The 15726-nt window shown below is 60.4% G+C and overlaps 1 protein-coding gene across 1 annotated transcript in view; it reads left to right on the top strand.

Moving 5' to 3' along the window:
• ATP11A (ATPase phospholipid transporting 11A) overlaps positions 1 to 15726 on the top strand; it is a 51611-nt gene that overhangs the window by 17287 nt on the left and 18598 nt on the right. The window contains exons 14-20 of the mRNA XM_029938392.1: positions 1587 to 1658; positions 3029 to 3102; positions 6604 to 6707; positions 9875 to 10056; positions 12056 to 12307; positions 13577 to 13751; positions 15527 to 15629. Coding sequence (XP_029794252.1) covers positions 1587 to 1658; positions 3029 to 3102; positions 6604 to 6707; positions 9875 to 10056; positions 12056 to 12307; positions 13577 to 13751; positions 15527 to 15629 — 962 coding nt within the window. The remainder of the gene's footprint in view (positions 1 to 1586; positions 1659 to 3028; positions 3103 to 6603; positions 6708 to 9874; positions 10057 to 12055; positions 12308 to 13576; positions 13752 to 15526; positions 15630 to 15726) is intronic.

Here is a 15726-nt window from a genome sequence, read left to right as displayed (position 1 = left end):
CGGGGCTCCCCCGGCGGCGCCCAGCACGCGGAGGTGTCCGGCTGGGCGCGGGGCTCCCCCGCGGCACCCAGTGCGCGGAGGGGTGCGGCCGGGTGCGGGATTCTCTGTGTTTCACCCTTTTCATCTGTGGTCGCGGGAGGTCGCGCGCCCTCCGCACCCGCTGCCCACACCGTCCTCCCGGGAGTCCTGGCTGCCTCAGGGCGCGGCCTCCCGAGGGACACGGGAAGGATACTTTATTCCAGAGCCAAGGCAGGGAGCTGCCCCCCAGGTCCCCCACCTGCGGCCCCTGGTGTAATGCGGGAGCCCGTCATCCCTCCTCCCTGCCAGTAACTAAGGGCGCGGAGCGCCTCTCACCTGATTAGAACCCGTGTGTGGTTGACTCATGCTTTTTTTTCTTTTTTTTAAAGTTTATTTTGTTGGGCGCCTGGGTGGCTCAGTGGGTTAAGCGTCTGACTTCAGCTCAGGTCATGATCTCAAAGTCTGTGGGTCAGCGCCCCGCTTCAGGCTCCGTTATGACACCTCAGAGCCTGAGCTGATTCAGGTTCTGTGTCTTCCTTTCTCTCTGACCCTCCCCTGCTCGCACCGTCTCTCAAAAATAAATAAAAAACATTAAAAAATAAATTTAAAAAAATTAAAATAACATCTTTCTCAAAAAAGTTTATTTTGAGAGAAAGAGAGAGTACAAGTTGGGGAGGGGCAGAGAGAGGGAGAGAGAGAATCCCAAGCAGACTCCTCACTGTCCCTGCAGAGCCCGACGTGGGGCTCAGACTCCAGACCATGAGGCCATGACCTGAGTAGAAACCCGCAGCCGGGCGCTCACCCCGCTGAACCTCCAGGCACCCTGCCTCACGTGCTCCCCGTGCAGGCTGAGGGGTGGCCTGAAGTGTGTAGGCTGTGTCCCCGGGACCCTCAGCAACCACGCAAACCCACACGCACAGAGAGCTCCCTCCCAGACGTGCGTGCTCGGAGGGGAGAGTGCGCAATCCCATCAGGAGTCAGGACAGGCTGTTCCTGTCGCTCACCGGTGGGTGGGCGCCCTGTCCCCACGGCCCCGTGGCCACCAGCCATGTTGGGGTGGCGGTTCCGTGTCCCCGTGCCCTTCTCTGCACCACAGCACCTGGCGGGTGGGGCTCTCAGGCTGGCAGAGGAGGGGGCGTTTCTGGTCCCACGCTCTTCGGACATTTGGTGACTGCTGCTCTGGGTCACAGTTTCCTCAGTAAACAGGGTGGTTCTGGAGACTGACCATCTCCCAGGGTCCCAGGGTCCTTGTGACACAGCAGCCGCGGCTGGACGGCCCGCTGAGCAGTGAGCAGATGGGCCCCACCCATGGGCTGGCTCACGCACTTGCGCGCCTGCCCTGCCATTGTGCCAGCCTGGGGGCGGGTGAGTCACAGAGTCTGGTGGCTCCCTGAGGATTATGCGAGACGGTGAATGAATCAGTTAGGACTTCCTAAGTCTGCGTTGCAGCTTAGGGCCTGTTTCACCACAAGTGTTTCTTTCTTGAAAAGAGCGCTTTCCCCAAATGCAAGGAAGGAGTGCAGGGGGCGTGGGAACCAGCTGAGCCCGCACCTCTGCCCCCTTCGCAGACTCGGCTTCACGTACCTGCGGCTGAAGGACAAGCACATGGAGCTGCTGAACCGGGAGAACAGCGTGGAGAGGTGAGGTGCGCCCGGCGGAGCGGCCCCGCCTCGCGGCGGCTTTCGGGGGGAGCCCCGTTCCCCGTCCTGCCCCCCTTCTCCTCCTGAGAGCCCAAGACTGGCGCCCGCTCGCGGGCAGGTCAGGAGCGGACAGCCAGTGGGGAAGCCGGCTGGTGCCACGGCGTCCGGAGGGTCTGCTGTGAGCCACATGCCATCAGGCTTTAGCAGTGCCCTCGGCTTCTAGGACATTCTGACAACTCTCCCGGCCACAGCCCGCCTGCCCCAGGGAGTGGCCGCCGTGGTCCCCTGCTCACACAGCACCAGCCCTGGGGGGTGGGACCCGGCGCCCTGCCGAAGACAGTCTGAGCAAGGACACTTCGGGCGCTGGGGGTTCCCGTTGTCTTCAGTGACTGCACATGCTCCGGGTTGGTGGCCGTTTGGTCTGAGATGCTGCATCCCAGATCCTGAGTTCTGACTCAGGACTCCGGCCTCCTTTATAGATGTGAGCACGCAGTGATGGGCGCAGGCAAGGGTGGGTGGCAAAAAACCTAGCACTTGGTGGTGATGGGCTCAGGACCCCCTGGATTTTAGCATTTCCTTGAGAACAGTAACCCCGGGTTAGCGTGAGTGGCGTACTGCTGACCGGTGACCCCAGGACTGGCCGCGGCTCCCGCGCTGGCACAGGGGGTGCGTGCCCACAGCGCTGGGGGCTCCCGGGCCCCGCCTGCTGCCCCGACTCCATCCCAGGCGGCAGGTGGGCTCCCGCGGAGGGGAGGAGGTCCCTGGGGCGCTGCTGAGGGGCGCACAGGGCCCTCCTACAGCTCACCCCCCACCCCGGGGCTGCAGCTGGGGTCTCTAGACCCCGAGGAGTTTCCGGAGGCAGGGTCAGGGAGTCGCTGAACTACCTTCAGGACTTCAGATGCCGGGCAGAGTTCACGGTCTTCTGATAATAAGACTCTTCAAGCCAATTAAATATTGGTTTTCTTTGCTTCTTAAATGATTCTTATGAACTGAAAGGACTCTAGTGTATCGTCTGGGATTGAAAGCTCTGAAGCGTCTGCATGTCTGTGTTCAGAACTCAGGGAAGTGCGCTAACGGACTCGCTGGGCACCTACTCCTTGGGCTGAGCTGGGGGGTCCCGTGCGTAGGTCCTGGTGGTGAGCACGCGGAGCCCGGCCTCAGGGGTGCTGTGGCAGCTGTGAGGAGCAGAGCCCCCCGCCCCGTGGCTCCCGACTCCGGGAAGGAGCGGCTGGCCGGTGGGGGGTGCCGGGGGACAGGGCAGGTGTGCAGCGGCGGAACCCCCGACGTGCTGAGCCGAGGCCTGTGGTCACCCAGGTCCCAGCGCTTACAGAGCAAGGTGCCTGCTAACAACACTCTCGTCTCTTTTTCAGGTTTGAATTGCTGGAAATTTTGAGTTTTGACTCCGTAAGAAGGAGAATGAGTGTGATCGTCAGATCTTTCACAGGTAGAAGTGTTTTCTTCTATCCGTTTCCTCAGCTGCACGTCGTGGTGGTTGATCTGATGCTCGCGTCTTGTAGGAGTGTGAGGACCTGCGCGTTCCTTCCCAGACGATAGAGGAACCCATTCCAGGCCCTGTATCTCCGCTCACCCAGGCTCCCGTTTCTCCCCCAGCACCTTCTGCGGTCACAGGAGAGCCTGTGGTCTCCCCGCTGCCCTGCAGGTCCTGCGGGGACTCTCTCCTTCCCTGAAGCCCCGCCTCCGGAGTCTGGCAAGGACGCCCGAGCGGCCTTCCCAGCTCTGTGCCCCAGGCCACCCCGAGGTGTGCACTTTGTCCACCTGGGGTCCCTCTCCCCGGAAGGACCTTTCCACCTGGGGGTTCCTCTTGCTCACGTGTGCTTTTCCGAGGGCAGCCCCCCAGCCACCCTGGAGGAAGCCTTCCCTGGGGCACACCCGGCCCGGCTGTGAGCGTCGTGAATACCGGCCCCCAAGCCTCCCTCCCTCGGCTGCGCCCGCGCCGCCGCCCTGCTCCCGACCGCTCTGTGAGCACCGGTACACTCCGTGTGCTCAGTGCGACCGCAGTTCCAAAGCGGCGTCTATCAGAAGATGTGGGATCTTACCCGTTTGTTTCACAAAACTAGGCAATACTGGGCGGGCTCTCTCTTTAGAACGTTGCCTGGTGCGCAGTGAAGCACAGCCATGACCCTGGAACCAGACCGAGGGCTCTGAGCCTGAGGCAGGGACCTGCAGGCACGCTGGGGCTCCGTCCTAGGGCTCACGGGGGCGTCACAGCCGGAGGTGGGCGCGGCAGGAGGGCCTGACCAGCGCTGTTGTCACTCTCCTCGTGGGGCCAGCAGTGCCCATCTCCCCCACGGGCCGCGTCTTCGGCAGGACCCCTCGAGCCGCTTTCTGGGGTGCTGGACGATGAGCCTGGGGAAGGCACGCAGCAGCTCTGGGCACAGTCCCCTCCCCCCTGAGCCACCTGTCAACAGGGAGGACCAGCAGGGCTCTGCCAACGAGACTTGCACGGAGCGTCACCGGCATGAAATAACATGAATGCTCTGTGCCACGTGTGGAAATGGATTTTGCCACTGGGGTCGGTGGGTGTGAGAACCACCTGCCCGCGGTGTGGGAAAGCACGCTCAGGTGTGCAGGCAGAGGCTCCCCGAGCAGCCGCAGCACCTTCTCCTGGGCAGGAGCCGCTCAGAACACCCTGGAAGAAAGGCACGCGCCCCTGGGACGGGTCATCCCCAGCCCTTCACCACGTGATGTCCCCGCAAGAACGTGAAGGGTCGTGGCTCCGCCTGGGGGACCGCCCAGGAGCCGGCAGGCGTGACCTGGCTGCAGGAAGAGGGGCGCAACGACTCGCGGACTCCTGCCCGACGTGCGCCCGGAGCCCCACGCCCCCAGCGTGCTCTGGGCAGGTGCACTGTGGTGCACCTGTCACCTGCCTTCGAAAGGGTGTCCCCAAAGCTCGAGAAGGAGCTGAGTCACATGAAGGAAGTGTGTCCAAGGCGCACATGCCACTACAGCAGCCCCTTCCCCGGGGAGGTGTCTGCCTGCTCTCCAGGGTCCCCTGCAGAACTGCGGGCTTCCGAGGGCGGACCATGTGCCGTTGGCTTGGCCTCCACGCCAGTTAATTTCAAAGGAAGGGAATAATTAATTAAAGGAGCTGTTCTTTAAGTAGTAACAGGCCCCGGAGAGGACACTAATCACACTGGGTTACAACCTAACGGGTACGGGGGACCATAGCCCCTCTGGCCAGCTCACAGCGCGAGTGGGCCGTGGACCCTGTTCCCTCCGCTGCAGGGGCCTCACTGCATTCACTCCGCTGGGCTCTTCCTGCTCGTGGACGAAACCGCGAGAGCAGGGTCCAGGGCCGTTCCACGCACTGGCTGCTCCTACTTTTTTGCAGAGTAAAGTTGGATTTACTCTCTGGATATTGAAGCCGCCAGTACCAAGCCGCAGGGCCAGACGCATCCCCATGGGGTGTGTATCTCGTGATTGACAAGTTAAGACAGTGGGACATTTAAGCCACTCACAAGCCAGTGCCTTGAGTCATCGTGAGTTTTCTAGAACAAAGTGAGAACACGTCTCGACTGGCACGTTCGCCTGAACCGTGTCTGACGACTCGCACGGCTGGCCGGAAGCAGCGTCTGGGGCCGCAGCGGGTTCTGCCCCCGGGCCGGGTGTGCGGCCAGCCCAGGCCCCGCCCTTCGTGACTCCTGACAAGAACCCGGGCCACTGCTCCACGCAGTTGGCGGGCGTGTCCTGGGGATCTGGCTCCTTGCCTCGCGTGGCCCCTGCCCAGCTCCATGTGTCACCCGACACTGTCCTTTCTGGCCATAGGTTGACTTCAGCTTTGATTTCGTCTCAGGACTTTGATGCGCATAAATTGTGCTGTGACTTAATTTTTTTTAACGTTTATATTTGAGAGAGAGCGTGAGTGGAGTGGGGGAGGGCAGAGAGAGAGGGAGACACAGAATCCTAAGCAGGTTCCAGGCTCTGAGCTGTCAGCACCAACGCAGGGCTCCAACCCACAAACTGTGAGATCATGACCTGAGCCCCCCAGACGCCCCTGAATCGTGCCGTGTTTTACCTGTTTCTGCTGTGTGCACAGGAGCAGTTCTTTTTGGGATCAAGGGAATGAACCCAGCTGGGCTCCGGAGGCCACGGCTGAGCTCAGGCCCCCTCGTCCAGGCTCCCGGGCGGTCCCGCCGAGTGGTCTCTCTAGCCATCGGCCCAGGGGTGTGCCCTCCCCACCACCCGTCCCCACCTGTCCCGCCAGGAGCAGCGGCCTCCCCATCAGTGTGCTGGACTTGGTTTGCCCAGCGGGCTGCCTTTGCCTCCAGACCCGGGGCCCAGCGCCTGTGCTCCCTGTCTGAAGGCGGGTGACAGAGACCACACCCGCCAGCGGAGACTGGCCCCAAGGGGTTTCAGGAGCCACACGCAGACAGCGCTGGCCTGGCGCTGTGCCACATGGCTTTTTGCACCTGCAGACTCGTGGCTGGAAGAGAGAGAGTCCCGTGTGCCAGTCACCTATTGACCAGAGTGGCATTTTCTGTCTCCACCCGCTCCTGTCTCCCACCGAGGGCTTCCTGCGTCCCCAGGAGAGGAAATGGGTTTCTCTCCGGGGTCGAGAAGCATGTGTCTCGGCGCCAGCACGTGCGAAGCGGGGACGTTCACAGCCGGGGTCCCTGGGGTCCCTGTGGGTCTTGCTGCCGTGGCCTCCCCCCTCCTCCCCGCAAGTCCTCGCCCGGCCGGGCGGACCCAGGGGGGCACCAGTGACAGTGGCGGCCTTTTCCCCGGGCGGTTCAGTGCTGTGGGCACAGAGGCGGCGCTCTGACGTGTGCCTGCAGCTCTCCGGCGGCACGGGGTCCTGGGTCCCGGGCAGTCCCTGCAACAGTCCCAGCGCCGGCCTCCCGGCTTCTGTTTCTCGATAAAGCAAATGTGAAAAAGAGTCTCGGCTTCTCTGTGTCGTGATTAAACTTTTTTTTTTCGTTTTTAGGAGAAATCTATCTCTTTTGCAAAGGAGCAGATTCTTCGATATTTCCCCGAGTGATAGAAGGCAAAGTCGACCAGATCCGGGCCCGAGTGGAGCGCAACGCGGTGGTGAGATGGGCGGAGGGCTGCGTGCTTGTCCCTCGGGGGAGGGGGGAGGCGGATGCCCCGTCGTGTGCGGTCACCACGAGAGGCAGCCCCGTCAGCGAGTCGCTTCAGCGCCAGGTCTGAGGTGGCCGGAGGCCTTATTCCCGAGAGAGACGGCCGCGACACTGGCCGCGCCCCTGAGCCAGCCGTCGGACGGGACTGGGTGCGTGCACGGACGGTTTTCCCTGCACCCCGGATGCTGAGACGGTGCTCCCACGCATCAGGGGTACCCCGTCAGTCAGGGGGAGGGGCCCACGGGCTGGAACTCGGCCTCGGAACCCCCCCTCAAGATGGCGGCTCTGGCTCCTCCCCCGGAAGTGCCCGCGGACCGGGCGCCCTCGTCAGCCCCAGGACCCCCCGGCGGCTCTCGTAGCCTCGCCTCTGGGGTTAAGGCTGCGCCCGGCCACCCGCCTCTCCTGCTGTCCTGCAGCCGGTGCCGGACCCCCCCTCCCCGGGCGCGTCAGGGAGGGTCAGGACCGTGCGGTCTGCGCCCACGGCCACCGTCCCTGGCGGCGCGGCGGGCACGGCCTAGCAAGTCCCCTCTGTGCGCAGGCGGCTTCTCTCCCGGCTGGGGCCGTCGTGGGACCGCTGTGTTGTGTCTTGGGAGGGAGGCGTGCTCGCTGTGGCCCGGGACGCCGCTGTCCCCGTTTGCGTGTTCTCCGTCTCCTCTTGCCCTGACGGCTGCGGTCGGGCTGGCGGTGCTGCTGTGCCATGACGCGCCGGCCCTGCGGCCTCTGCTCAGGCGGCTCCTGCCACTTGGGTCTGTGGGTTTATGGCTTTTTTAGTCAAGTTGGGAAGTTTCCCAGCCATTGCGTCTTTGGAGATTCCTTGTCGCGCCGGCTTCGGGGCCTCCAGCTCCGTGTGTGGCCGCGTGGCCGAGGCTGCTCCGGGCCGGACGCCCCTCTTCTCACAGCGCCTTCTCTCCCGTCTTGGGTGGTTGCTGTCGCCCCGGCTCCGCACCTGCTGGAGCAGCGCTCCGTTGGCCGTGTGCTCAGGCGTCACGGCCTCTCTTCCTCCCACGCCTGTGTGTGTCCGCATCCCTTACACGGTCACGGGGCCGTCTGGCCGGTGTCTCCTTCTGACCTTGCCGCCAGGTCTGCTTCCGCCTGAGCTGGGCGTTTAATATCCTCTTGGGTAATGCTCTCTGCCCCTTTGGGTGCTGGTGGCCTGGGACAGACCCGGCCGAGATCACTGCCTTGTTGGGTGTGGGGTCGCCCCGTGTTCCTACCAGGCATGGACTTGTTCTGGGCAAAGTTTGCTCCATGCAGGTGGCGGCTTCAGGACGTGTCAGGCAGGTCCAGGGCACCACCCCTGTCCATAGGGGCCTTGTGGGTTCTGGGCCTCTGGCCTGGCTCCTGGGACAGCACTGCCCCTCGACCCCCTGACGGCTGCTCCCTCTCGTGCTCCTGGGGCCTCTGCATGCTCCAGGGGCTGCCGTGGTGTCTGTCCCAGGACCCCCTCCCGGCTCTCCAGGCCCAAGTGGAAGCACTCGTAGGGCCACTGCGTTTGTGACTCTACATTGAAATAATGTAGAGTCCTGGGGGCCGTGGAGACGGTGCAGAGGGTGCTTTGCACCCTCCCCGGTGCCCCATCTCCCCGAATCTTCCCACAGCAGAGTGCAGGGTGGGAGCCTGGGGACGGGCATGCGTCCTGATCATTGGGCATCGTCTCACTGCACAGCTGCCTGGCTCATTGCATGCAGGTGCAGAGCCGAGCTGCCCCTTCCCGGCCCCTTCCTGCCCTGCCACCCCTTCCTGGCCCCTTCCTGGCCCTGCTAACCTCAGTTGATCTGCTGTCTGCGGCTGTCATCACTCAGGAGTGTGACGTAAATAGAACCATACTGAGTGTGTCTTTCTGGCCTGTTGGCACCTGGTCCCTGTGCGGGCCAGGCAGTGTCCACGGTGCACACGCACCGCCTTCTAGTCCCAGCACTGAAGGGCTGTCTGTGCTCCCTCCATTCTGCTGAGACGTGTGAATGTGTGTCACGTGATGGGCACTCCCTGCCGAGTCCTCGCCTCCCGGGGCGGGTCCCATATGGTCTGGCCACCCAGGCGCCTGGCTGTGTTCTCAGATTCATCTTGCTGGTACTTTGTTGAGGGGTTTGCATCTGCATTTGTAAGATGCGGTTATTTAATTTCCCTGCAGTGTATTTGTCTGGGTTTGCTTGCGTGTCGGCGTGGTTTTATACAGTGTCTGGGATTTCGGTGGTAGCCGGAGGCATCCGGAAATTTCTACTCCCTGTCTCCACAACACCAGCACCACATCTACTTTTCAAAATAAACATTTTATTCCTGGAATCTCTTCAGCCTACAATCCACACTCGCTCTTGGAAGGATCCAGGGTTGCCAGGAGGGGCTGACCGCACCGTGAGCGTGTCCTTCAGCCCCACTGGGAGGGCTGAGAGGCAGGAGGCAGTGCCTGGCAGTCATGGACACTTGAGCTCATGTTCTGGAAAATCTTTTTTTAAAAATCTTCCAAACCAGCATTCTGCCAGAATTTGGACCGGTAATAGGAAGACTGTGGCTCTTTTCCTAGGATTAGGCGAGTCAGGGCTGGAAGAGCAAGGGCAGACCTTCGGGAAGGGTCACTCCGTCTGCACGGGAAGGAAATGATTATCAGTGGGATTGGTGTGGCCCTCGAGGCCCCGCCTGAGCCCCACTGGCTGCCGGACGGGTTCCGGGGGGTGACGTGCGGATTCGCGATCACGGTAAACCGCTGTCTCGGAGTCTTAGTTCTCTGTCCCGTGGACCCAGGAGATTCGATAAATAACTGAGCGTTTGTCCTTCAGTGGCTGCTCAGTCCGTGTCACAAATCCCCTGTGTTAAAACTGTTACTTTAGAAAAATCACTTGATACTTACGATAAGGTTGCAAATTATGTTCTAAAAACAGCTTCACTCTTCTGTCAAAATAAAACACAGGCTTACCTCCCCAGGGTGCAGACGCGTATCATTCCCCTGCTTGTGCCTTCAGATTTTAGCATCTGTGACAATGTGTTTAACGGGGCCATAAGCCAGCTAGGTGACTGATCCCTCTGCAGGCCGGCTGGCAGGTCCTCTGATCGGAGCGAGGGGCCCTGGGGGAGCGCCTGGACCTGGCGTTTCCGCGGTAAAGCCCGCCCTGTGTCCCACAGGAGGGGCTTCGGACACTGTGCGTGGCCTACAAAAGGCTCCTCCCCGAAGAGTACGAGGGCATCTGCGCGCTGCTGCAGGCCGCGAAGGTGGCGCTCCAGGACCGGGAGAAGAAGCTGGCGGAGGCCTACGAGCAAATAGAGAGAGACCTCATTCTGCTCGGGGCCACGGCTGTCGAGGACAGGTAGCGTCCACGCCACGTCTCCGGGAGAAGGTGGCTGTGTGCCGCAACAGCGGGGCCCGGGGCGCTCGGGACAGGCCGCGGCACCCGATGTCCCCACGGGGAGGTGTGTCTGCACTGGGACAGGCGGGCCTCGGGGTGGCGTCCCGGGAGCTCGCAGCGGGGCCGTGTTGTGTTATGTGAGGAAGAAGCCTGAAATCACACATTGCCACAGGGACCAGGTGGCATTTCAACATTGGGTCACGGACAGTCAAGAGAGGTCATTTTTAAGTTTTTTAGTAGAATCAAGCAGTAACTGTCTTCCTAAATTCGTCACTAGTCCTTTTCAAGTTCAAGTGTCATATTTTTAAAAAATCAATGTTTACTTTTGAGAGAGAGAGCAAGCGTGAGTGGGAGAGGGGCAGGGGGAGAGGGAGACACAGAATCTGAAGCGGCTCCAGACTCCAAGCTGTCAGCACAGAGCCCGACTGGGGGCTTGAACTCATGAGCTATGAGTTCGTGACCTGAGTCAAAGTCGGATGCTTACTGACTGAGCCACCAGGCGCCCAAGTGCCACATTTTAGGTCTCAATGAACTCAGTGTATTTGTCGTTTCTCGTTGAAGAAATTTAAAAGGGAAGTTGAATATTGCAGAGCCACTGGTGCTGAGTGGAAAGGTTGCCGACCACATATTTTCCACACTCAGAAGAGAGGGCCTAGACCCACCACCGTCCTGTGACGGGGCCGAGGCTGTCACTGCTGGGACCCGAGGGAGTGGCATTTACAGGACGAAGCAGAAACGTTGAGGGCCCATAAACTTTCAAAGTCTTTAAAGTAGAAATGGGCCCCAAATTTAAGTCCTTACTGGAAACCTACGTCTCTCAGTGTCTTTATCAAGCACTCAGTGACTTCCCGGCCTCGACAGGGTATTGGGGGACACGCTTGGCCTCGACTGCGTGTCTGTGAGTCCTCCCCCGACTCGGGCCAATGGGGCCTCTGGCACCAACACAGAAAACGTGGCTGGTGCTCAGGACGGGGGTGCAGGGAGAGCAGGGTCTGGACGGAGGGCCTCATCTGCAGTCCCTCCTGAGGGTCCAGGGAGCAGATTGACCCAGCGGGGAGTCGGCACCTGGAAAACAGAGTAGATGCCCAGGGACACGTGGGCGCCAGTGGCCTTGAAGTGATGATATTTGGTTACAGATCATTTCCCTACAACCCTTGGCCGACCATTCTGGGTCTCAGTTTCCATTTTCAGAAAACCGAAAGGATCAGGGATATTCCCTCGGGTCTCTGGGACGCTCAGCCCCAGTGTAATTGGGTCACTCCGGTTAGGGTCCTGTCCGTCCTTGTCACCCAGTCCCAGACAGAGTCTCCACACGCTGCTGCACGCGCCTGTCCAATGCCCAGACTCTCACATCAGGGAAGAATGGCAGGGCCCAAGCGAGGCAGACGTGGCCTTGACCCAGGCCTGCAGGCCCAGCAGGACCCTGACCGACGTGGCCAGAGCCACACGGGCTCTGGGTCTGCACAGAACGAGGCCAGTCACGGAGGACCCCGCTGGCGCTCTCGGCATGCCACGTTGGTCAGGGGCTCCGGCATGGGCACTGGCAGAATTCCGAGTTCACGCCAAAGGAAAAGACCATGACACTTACAGGCCACCTCTTTTCCGGACTCCGTTTTCCCCTGGTCAAGGCTTTGTTGGCAGTCCTGGCCCTTCTTGTGGTTGATTAAACCCCCTGCAAGCCGGGAGCCCTGGCCAGACGGGCGCTACCAGCGTGCGGGTGTGGGCACGCAGACAGGCACTCCCTTGGTGTGGCATGTGGTGTGTCTGTGGAGGGGAGAGTGCCCCCCTGGGGAGAGGTTTGTCACTGCAAACTCTGCTCCTGGTCCTTCCCGGTGAGCTCTCGAGCAGGTGGTGTGACGCTTCTTAGTTTTGGGCGGACAAAAACAGTGTCAGGGCCTGAAATTCTTTGCCTTGCTTTGCCTCTGTCCCCTGCACGGCTGGGTGCGCCATCTCCGCGCAGGCTCCAGGAGAAGGCCGCCGACACCATCGAGGCCCTGCAGAAGGCGGGGATCAAAGTCTGGGTCCTCACCGGCGACAAGATGGAGACGGCGGCCGCCACGTGCTACGCCTGCAAGCTCTTCAGGAGGGGCACGCAGCTGCTGGAGCTCACCACCAAGAGGATCGAGGAGCAGAGTCTCCACGACGTCCTCTTCGGGCTGAGCAAGACCGTCCTGCGCCACAGCGGGAGCCTGACCAGGGACAGCTTCTCAGGGTAGGCGGCGCCCCGACGCCCTGCGGGCAGGGCTGGCCTCAGCGCCCCGCCCGCACGGGAACAGCGGGCCGAGGCCAGAGCCAGCTCTTTACAGTGACCGGGACGTGTGTCTTCCTGCAGAAGAGGCGTGTCTGCGTCCGTGCGTGTCTCTGTGTGGGACTGAGCATGGGTGTCTCTGAGTTTGTGTCTTTGGGTGTCTGTGTGTCTCTGTGAGTGTGTGCATGTGTGGCACATACGTGACTCTGTATCTGTAAGTGGGCATCTGTGTGTGTCCATGTGTGAATCTGTGACTGTGTCTGAGTCTGTGCCTTTGTGTGTATGTGCGTGTGAGATATGTGTGGTATATGTGTGTCTCTATATCTGTATGTCTGTGAGCGTGTGTGATTATGAGTGTGTGTGTGTGTGTGTGTGTGTGTGTGCGCGCGCACTTTCAAACTGCTGCTCAGGGATGCAGAAGGGCCTGCTGGAGTGTCGGCCCCTGGGGAGGGATGGCTCTCGTCGGCCTCTGAGACCCTCGGCCGGACTGTGGGCTCCTCGGGCGTCTGCCAGAGCGGAGGGAGAAATACTAATAATTCAGCTCGTCTGTCATTAAAACACAACAGGACGCGCCCACGGGTTGTGTTTTCCCGGGACACTCAGCAGTGTGCTCACGTCTTACCCACGCTGTCCTTGCTGGTGTCACACCATGACCCGTGCTCAGAGTGCGTTCGAGTCCTGTTAGGTTGTCATTGATGTAGGGAAGCTTCTTGTCACGTGCAAACGTTTAGTCACTCGGAAGCAGAGCAAAGACGTTTCCCTCCTCCTGGCGTGCGGGGCGCTCTGGGGCCCGGGGTGCTCCCACCCCATGGGAACCCAGCGGAGGGCCCCATTCTGACTGTGCTCCTCCCAAGCCCCATCCTCCAGACAGGATGCCCGCAGAGGTCAGCTGTGAGGCCGCAGCCCCGCCGCCGTGGCCGGGGATTTGGGGATGAAGAGCGGCCCGTGCCGGCCCAGAGACGCGCGCTGTCCGACTGCTGTGGACAAGCACTGGACAGGGCGTGTGAAACCACCGTTAGGACTCGGTGTTTGCTCCTCCTCGGGGGCCCGAGAATGTTTCATTAAAACCCAGCTTTAAAGCATGCTCGGGGGCCTCGTGTCCGGTACTCTGTGATAAAACCGATTACTGCTTTCTCAATCCCGTGCTCGTCCGTTTATAGCGTGTGCAGAAATCCGGGAAAATGGCGTGGGCTTAGCTGCTGAGTCACGTCCCTGGCTTGTGTGTCCAAACAGACTCTCGGCGGACATGCAGGACTACGGTCTCATCATCGACGGGGCCGCGCTGTCCCTGATCATGAAGCCCAGGGAGGACGGGAGCTGTGGGAACTACCGGGAGCTCTTCCTGGAGATCTGCCGGAACTGCAGCGCCGTGCTCTGCTGCCGCATGGCGCCCCTGCAGAAGGCCCAGGTGCGGCCCGCCGGCTGTGGGGGAGGGCGCGGGCGCCACGGGGGCCGCTGGGTCCTGCCAGCCCTGGTTTGTTGGGGGCTTAAAAAAGGGTTTTTTTCATGTTTATTTTTGAGAGACAGAGAGGGAGAGCACGAGTGGGGGAGGGAGAAGGGGACACAGAATCTGAAGCAGCTCCAGGCTCCGAGCTGTCAGCACAGAGCCTGAGGCGGGGCTTGAACCCACAGACCACAAGAGCGTGACCTGAGCTGGAGCCGAACGCTCCACCACCTGAGCCCCCGGACGCCTCTGATTTGCTTTCAAATCCAGTGGGCACCATGGTTCTAAAACAGAAGCACAAATGGTAGAAATTTAAAACCCAGCTCTTACTTACCTCGTCAGGAGTGTGAGTGGGCTGACCCTGCCCTCTCGCTGGAGGTCGTCATCGGGAGGGATGACCCGGCCGAGGTCGGACGTCCAGCAAGCAGGCCAGTCCGACTTCTCTTGCGGAACAAAACCCTGTCACAGACGTAACATTAGTTATGAGAATCTGGAGGGAGGACCCGTCTTTACACACCTGCTGGGTCACAGTTACAATACAGGCGATTTTGTCATGTGAGTGAGGTCTCGCTAAGTTTACAGAGACGCACCAAGACGCGCGGTCTTGGGCAGCTTGCCTGCAGGGGTGTATTTGGAGCCTGGAGGTCCACACCTGGCTTCCAGTGTGTTGGAGACATGTAGCTGATGTGTCGTTTTCAGCATTTTGTAAAGCGTCACGAATCTTTGTCAGCGCAGGGCCCTCTGCTGTCAGTAAACCTAGAGCGGCCGTCACCTCCTGGAGCCTCGTTTTAGACCCAAGGGGGCCAGTTTCTCTTCAACTGTTCGTGAAAGGAATCATCAACTTCTCAGACTGGCCCGGGGGTGACGGTAAATGCTGGAAACCACAGGCAGAGAGGGCGATTCCAGCGTGTTCGGCGTCCCGCTGGCCTGCCAGGCAGGGGAGCCTGTGGAGGCACATGGGACATCCCCGCCACGCCAGGAATGCAGCCACGGGCCTGTGGGCAGACACCGCTTGCCCCTGACTTCTGTGTCCGACTTGTGTCCTGACGTTCAGAAGGGCAACCGAGGACTTTACGTTTGATCTTTATGTTACATGGTCTTTTTTTGTACGGTTTTCCCTGCCTTTTGCCAGTGTTTGTGCAGATGAGTGTTTCACTCTCCTGTCTTGAAATGGAAGGCGGTCCACACGTTGCTCCTCATTGAACAGCTGCTCTGAGACCCGTAAACGAGAGAAAAATGACAGAAAAAAGGACTGCATGCTTGAAATTATTAATCGCGTTGGATTGTCAGATTGGATTTGCACACGACACCTTTGACAATTAAAATTGCATTAGAAGCAGCTTATTTGTAAGAAATTGATGCTGGATAACAGAGAGCTTGGAACGGCCATATCATGACAGGATGTGACCTTCAACTTTTCCTACAAGTGTACTGCGTCCCGCGTGTTTAAATCTGCACGTGTAGGAGGAACCATGGACGACCGGGCTTGCTTGCTGTTTCCATCTTCAGCCTTTTCTGTGTTATTTCGTCATAATCACACTTCACCTGCCTCGTCTTTGCCTAGTTCTGCCCAACCCGAAAGGGATTCCACCCTCTGTGGAGAAAGCAGCTTGACTACGGAGCGCACCCGCACCAGACCGCCGCTTCATTCTCCTCCTCTGTGTTACTTCTGCCGAGTGAGTGAACAGCCGTCACACACAGGAGACAGAAGATAAATTCTTTGTCTGTCTGTTTTCCAGATTGTTAAACTAATCAAACTTTCAAAAGAGCACCCCATCACTTTAGCCATCGGAGACGGGGCCAATGACGTCAGCATGATCCTGGAGGCCCACGTGGGCATAGGTGAGCCGCCCGCGTCCCAGAGCCGCACACGCCTGGCCGCCGAGGCCACCGCTGCCCAGTGAGGCCGGAGGGCCGGGGCGCAGGCACGGGGCCCGCG

The sequence above is a fragment of the Suricata suricatta genome, chromosome 4 (genome assembly GCF_006229205.1).
Source record: "Suricata suricatta isolate VVHF042 chromosome 4, meerkat_22Aug2017_6uvM2_HiC, whole genome shotgun sequence".
Classification (NCBI taxonomy): domain Eukaryota; kingdom Metazoa; phylum Chordata; class Mammalia; order Carnivora; family Herpestidae; genus Suricata; species Suricata suricatta.
This window is presented reverse-complemented; position numbering and strand designations above follow the sequence as displayed.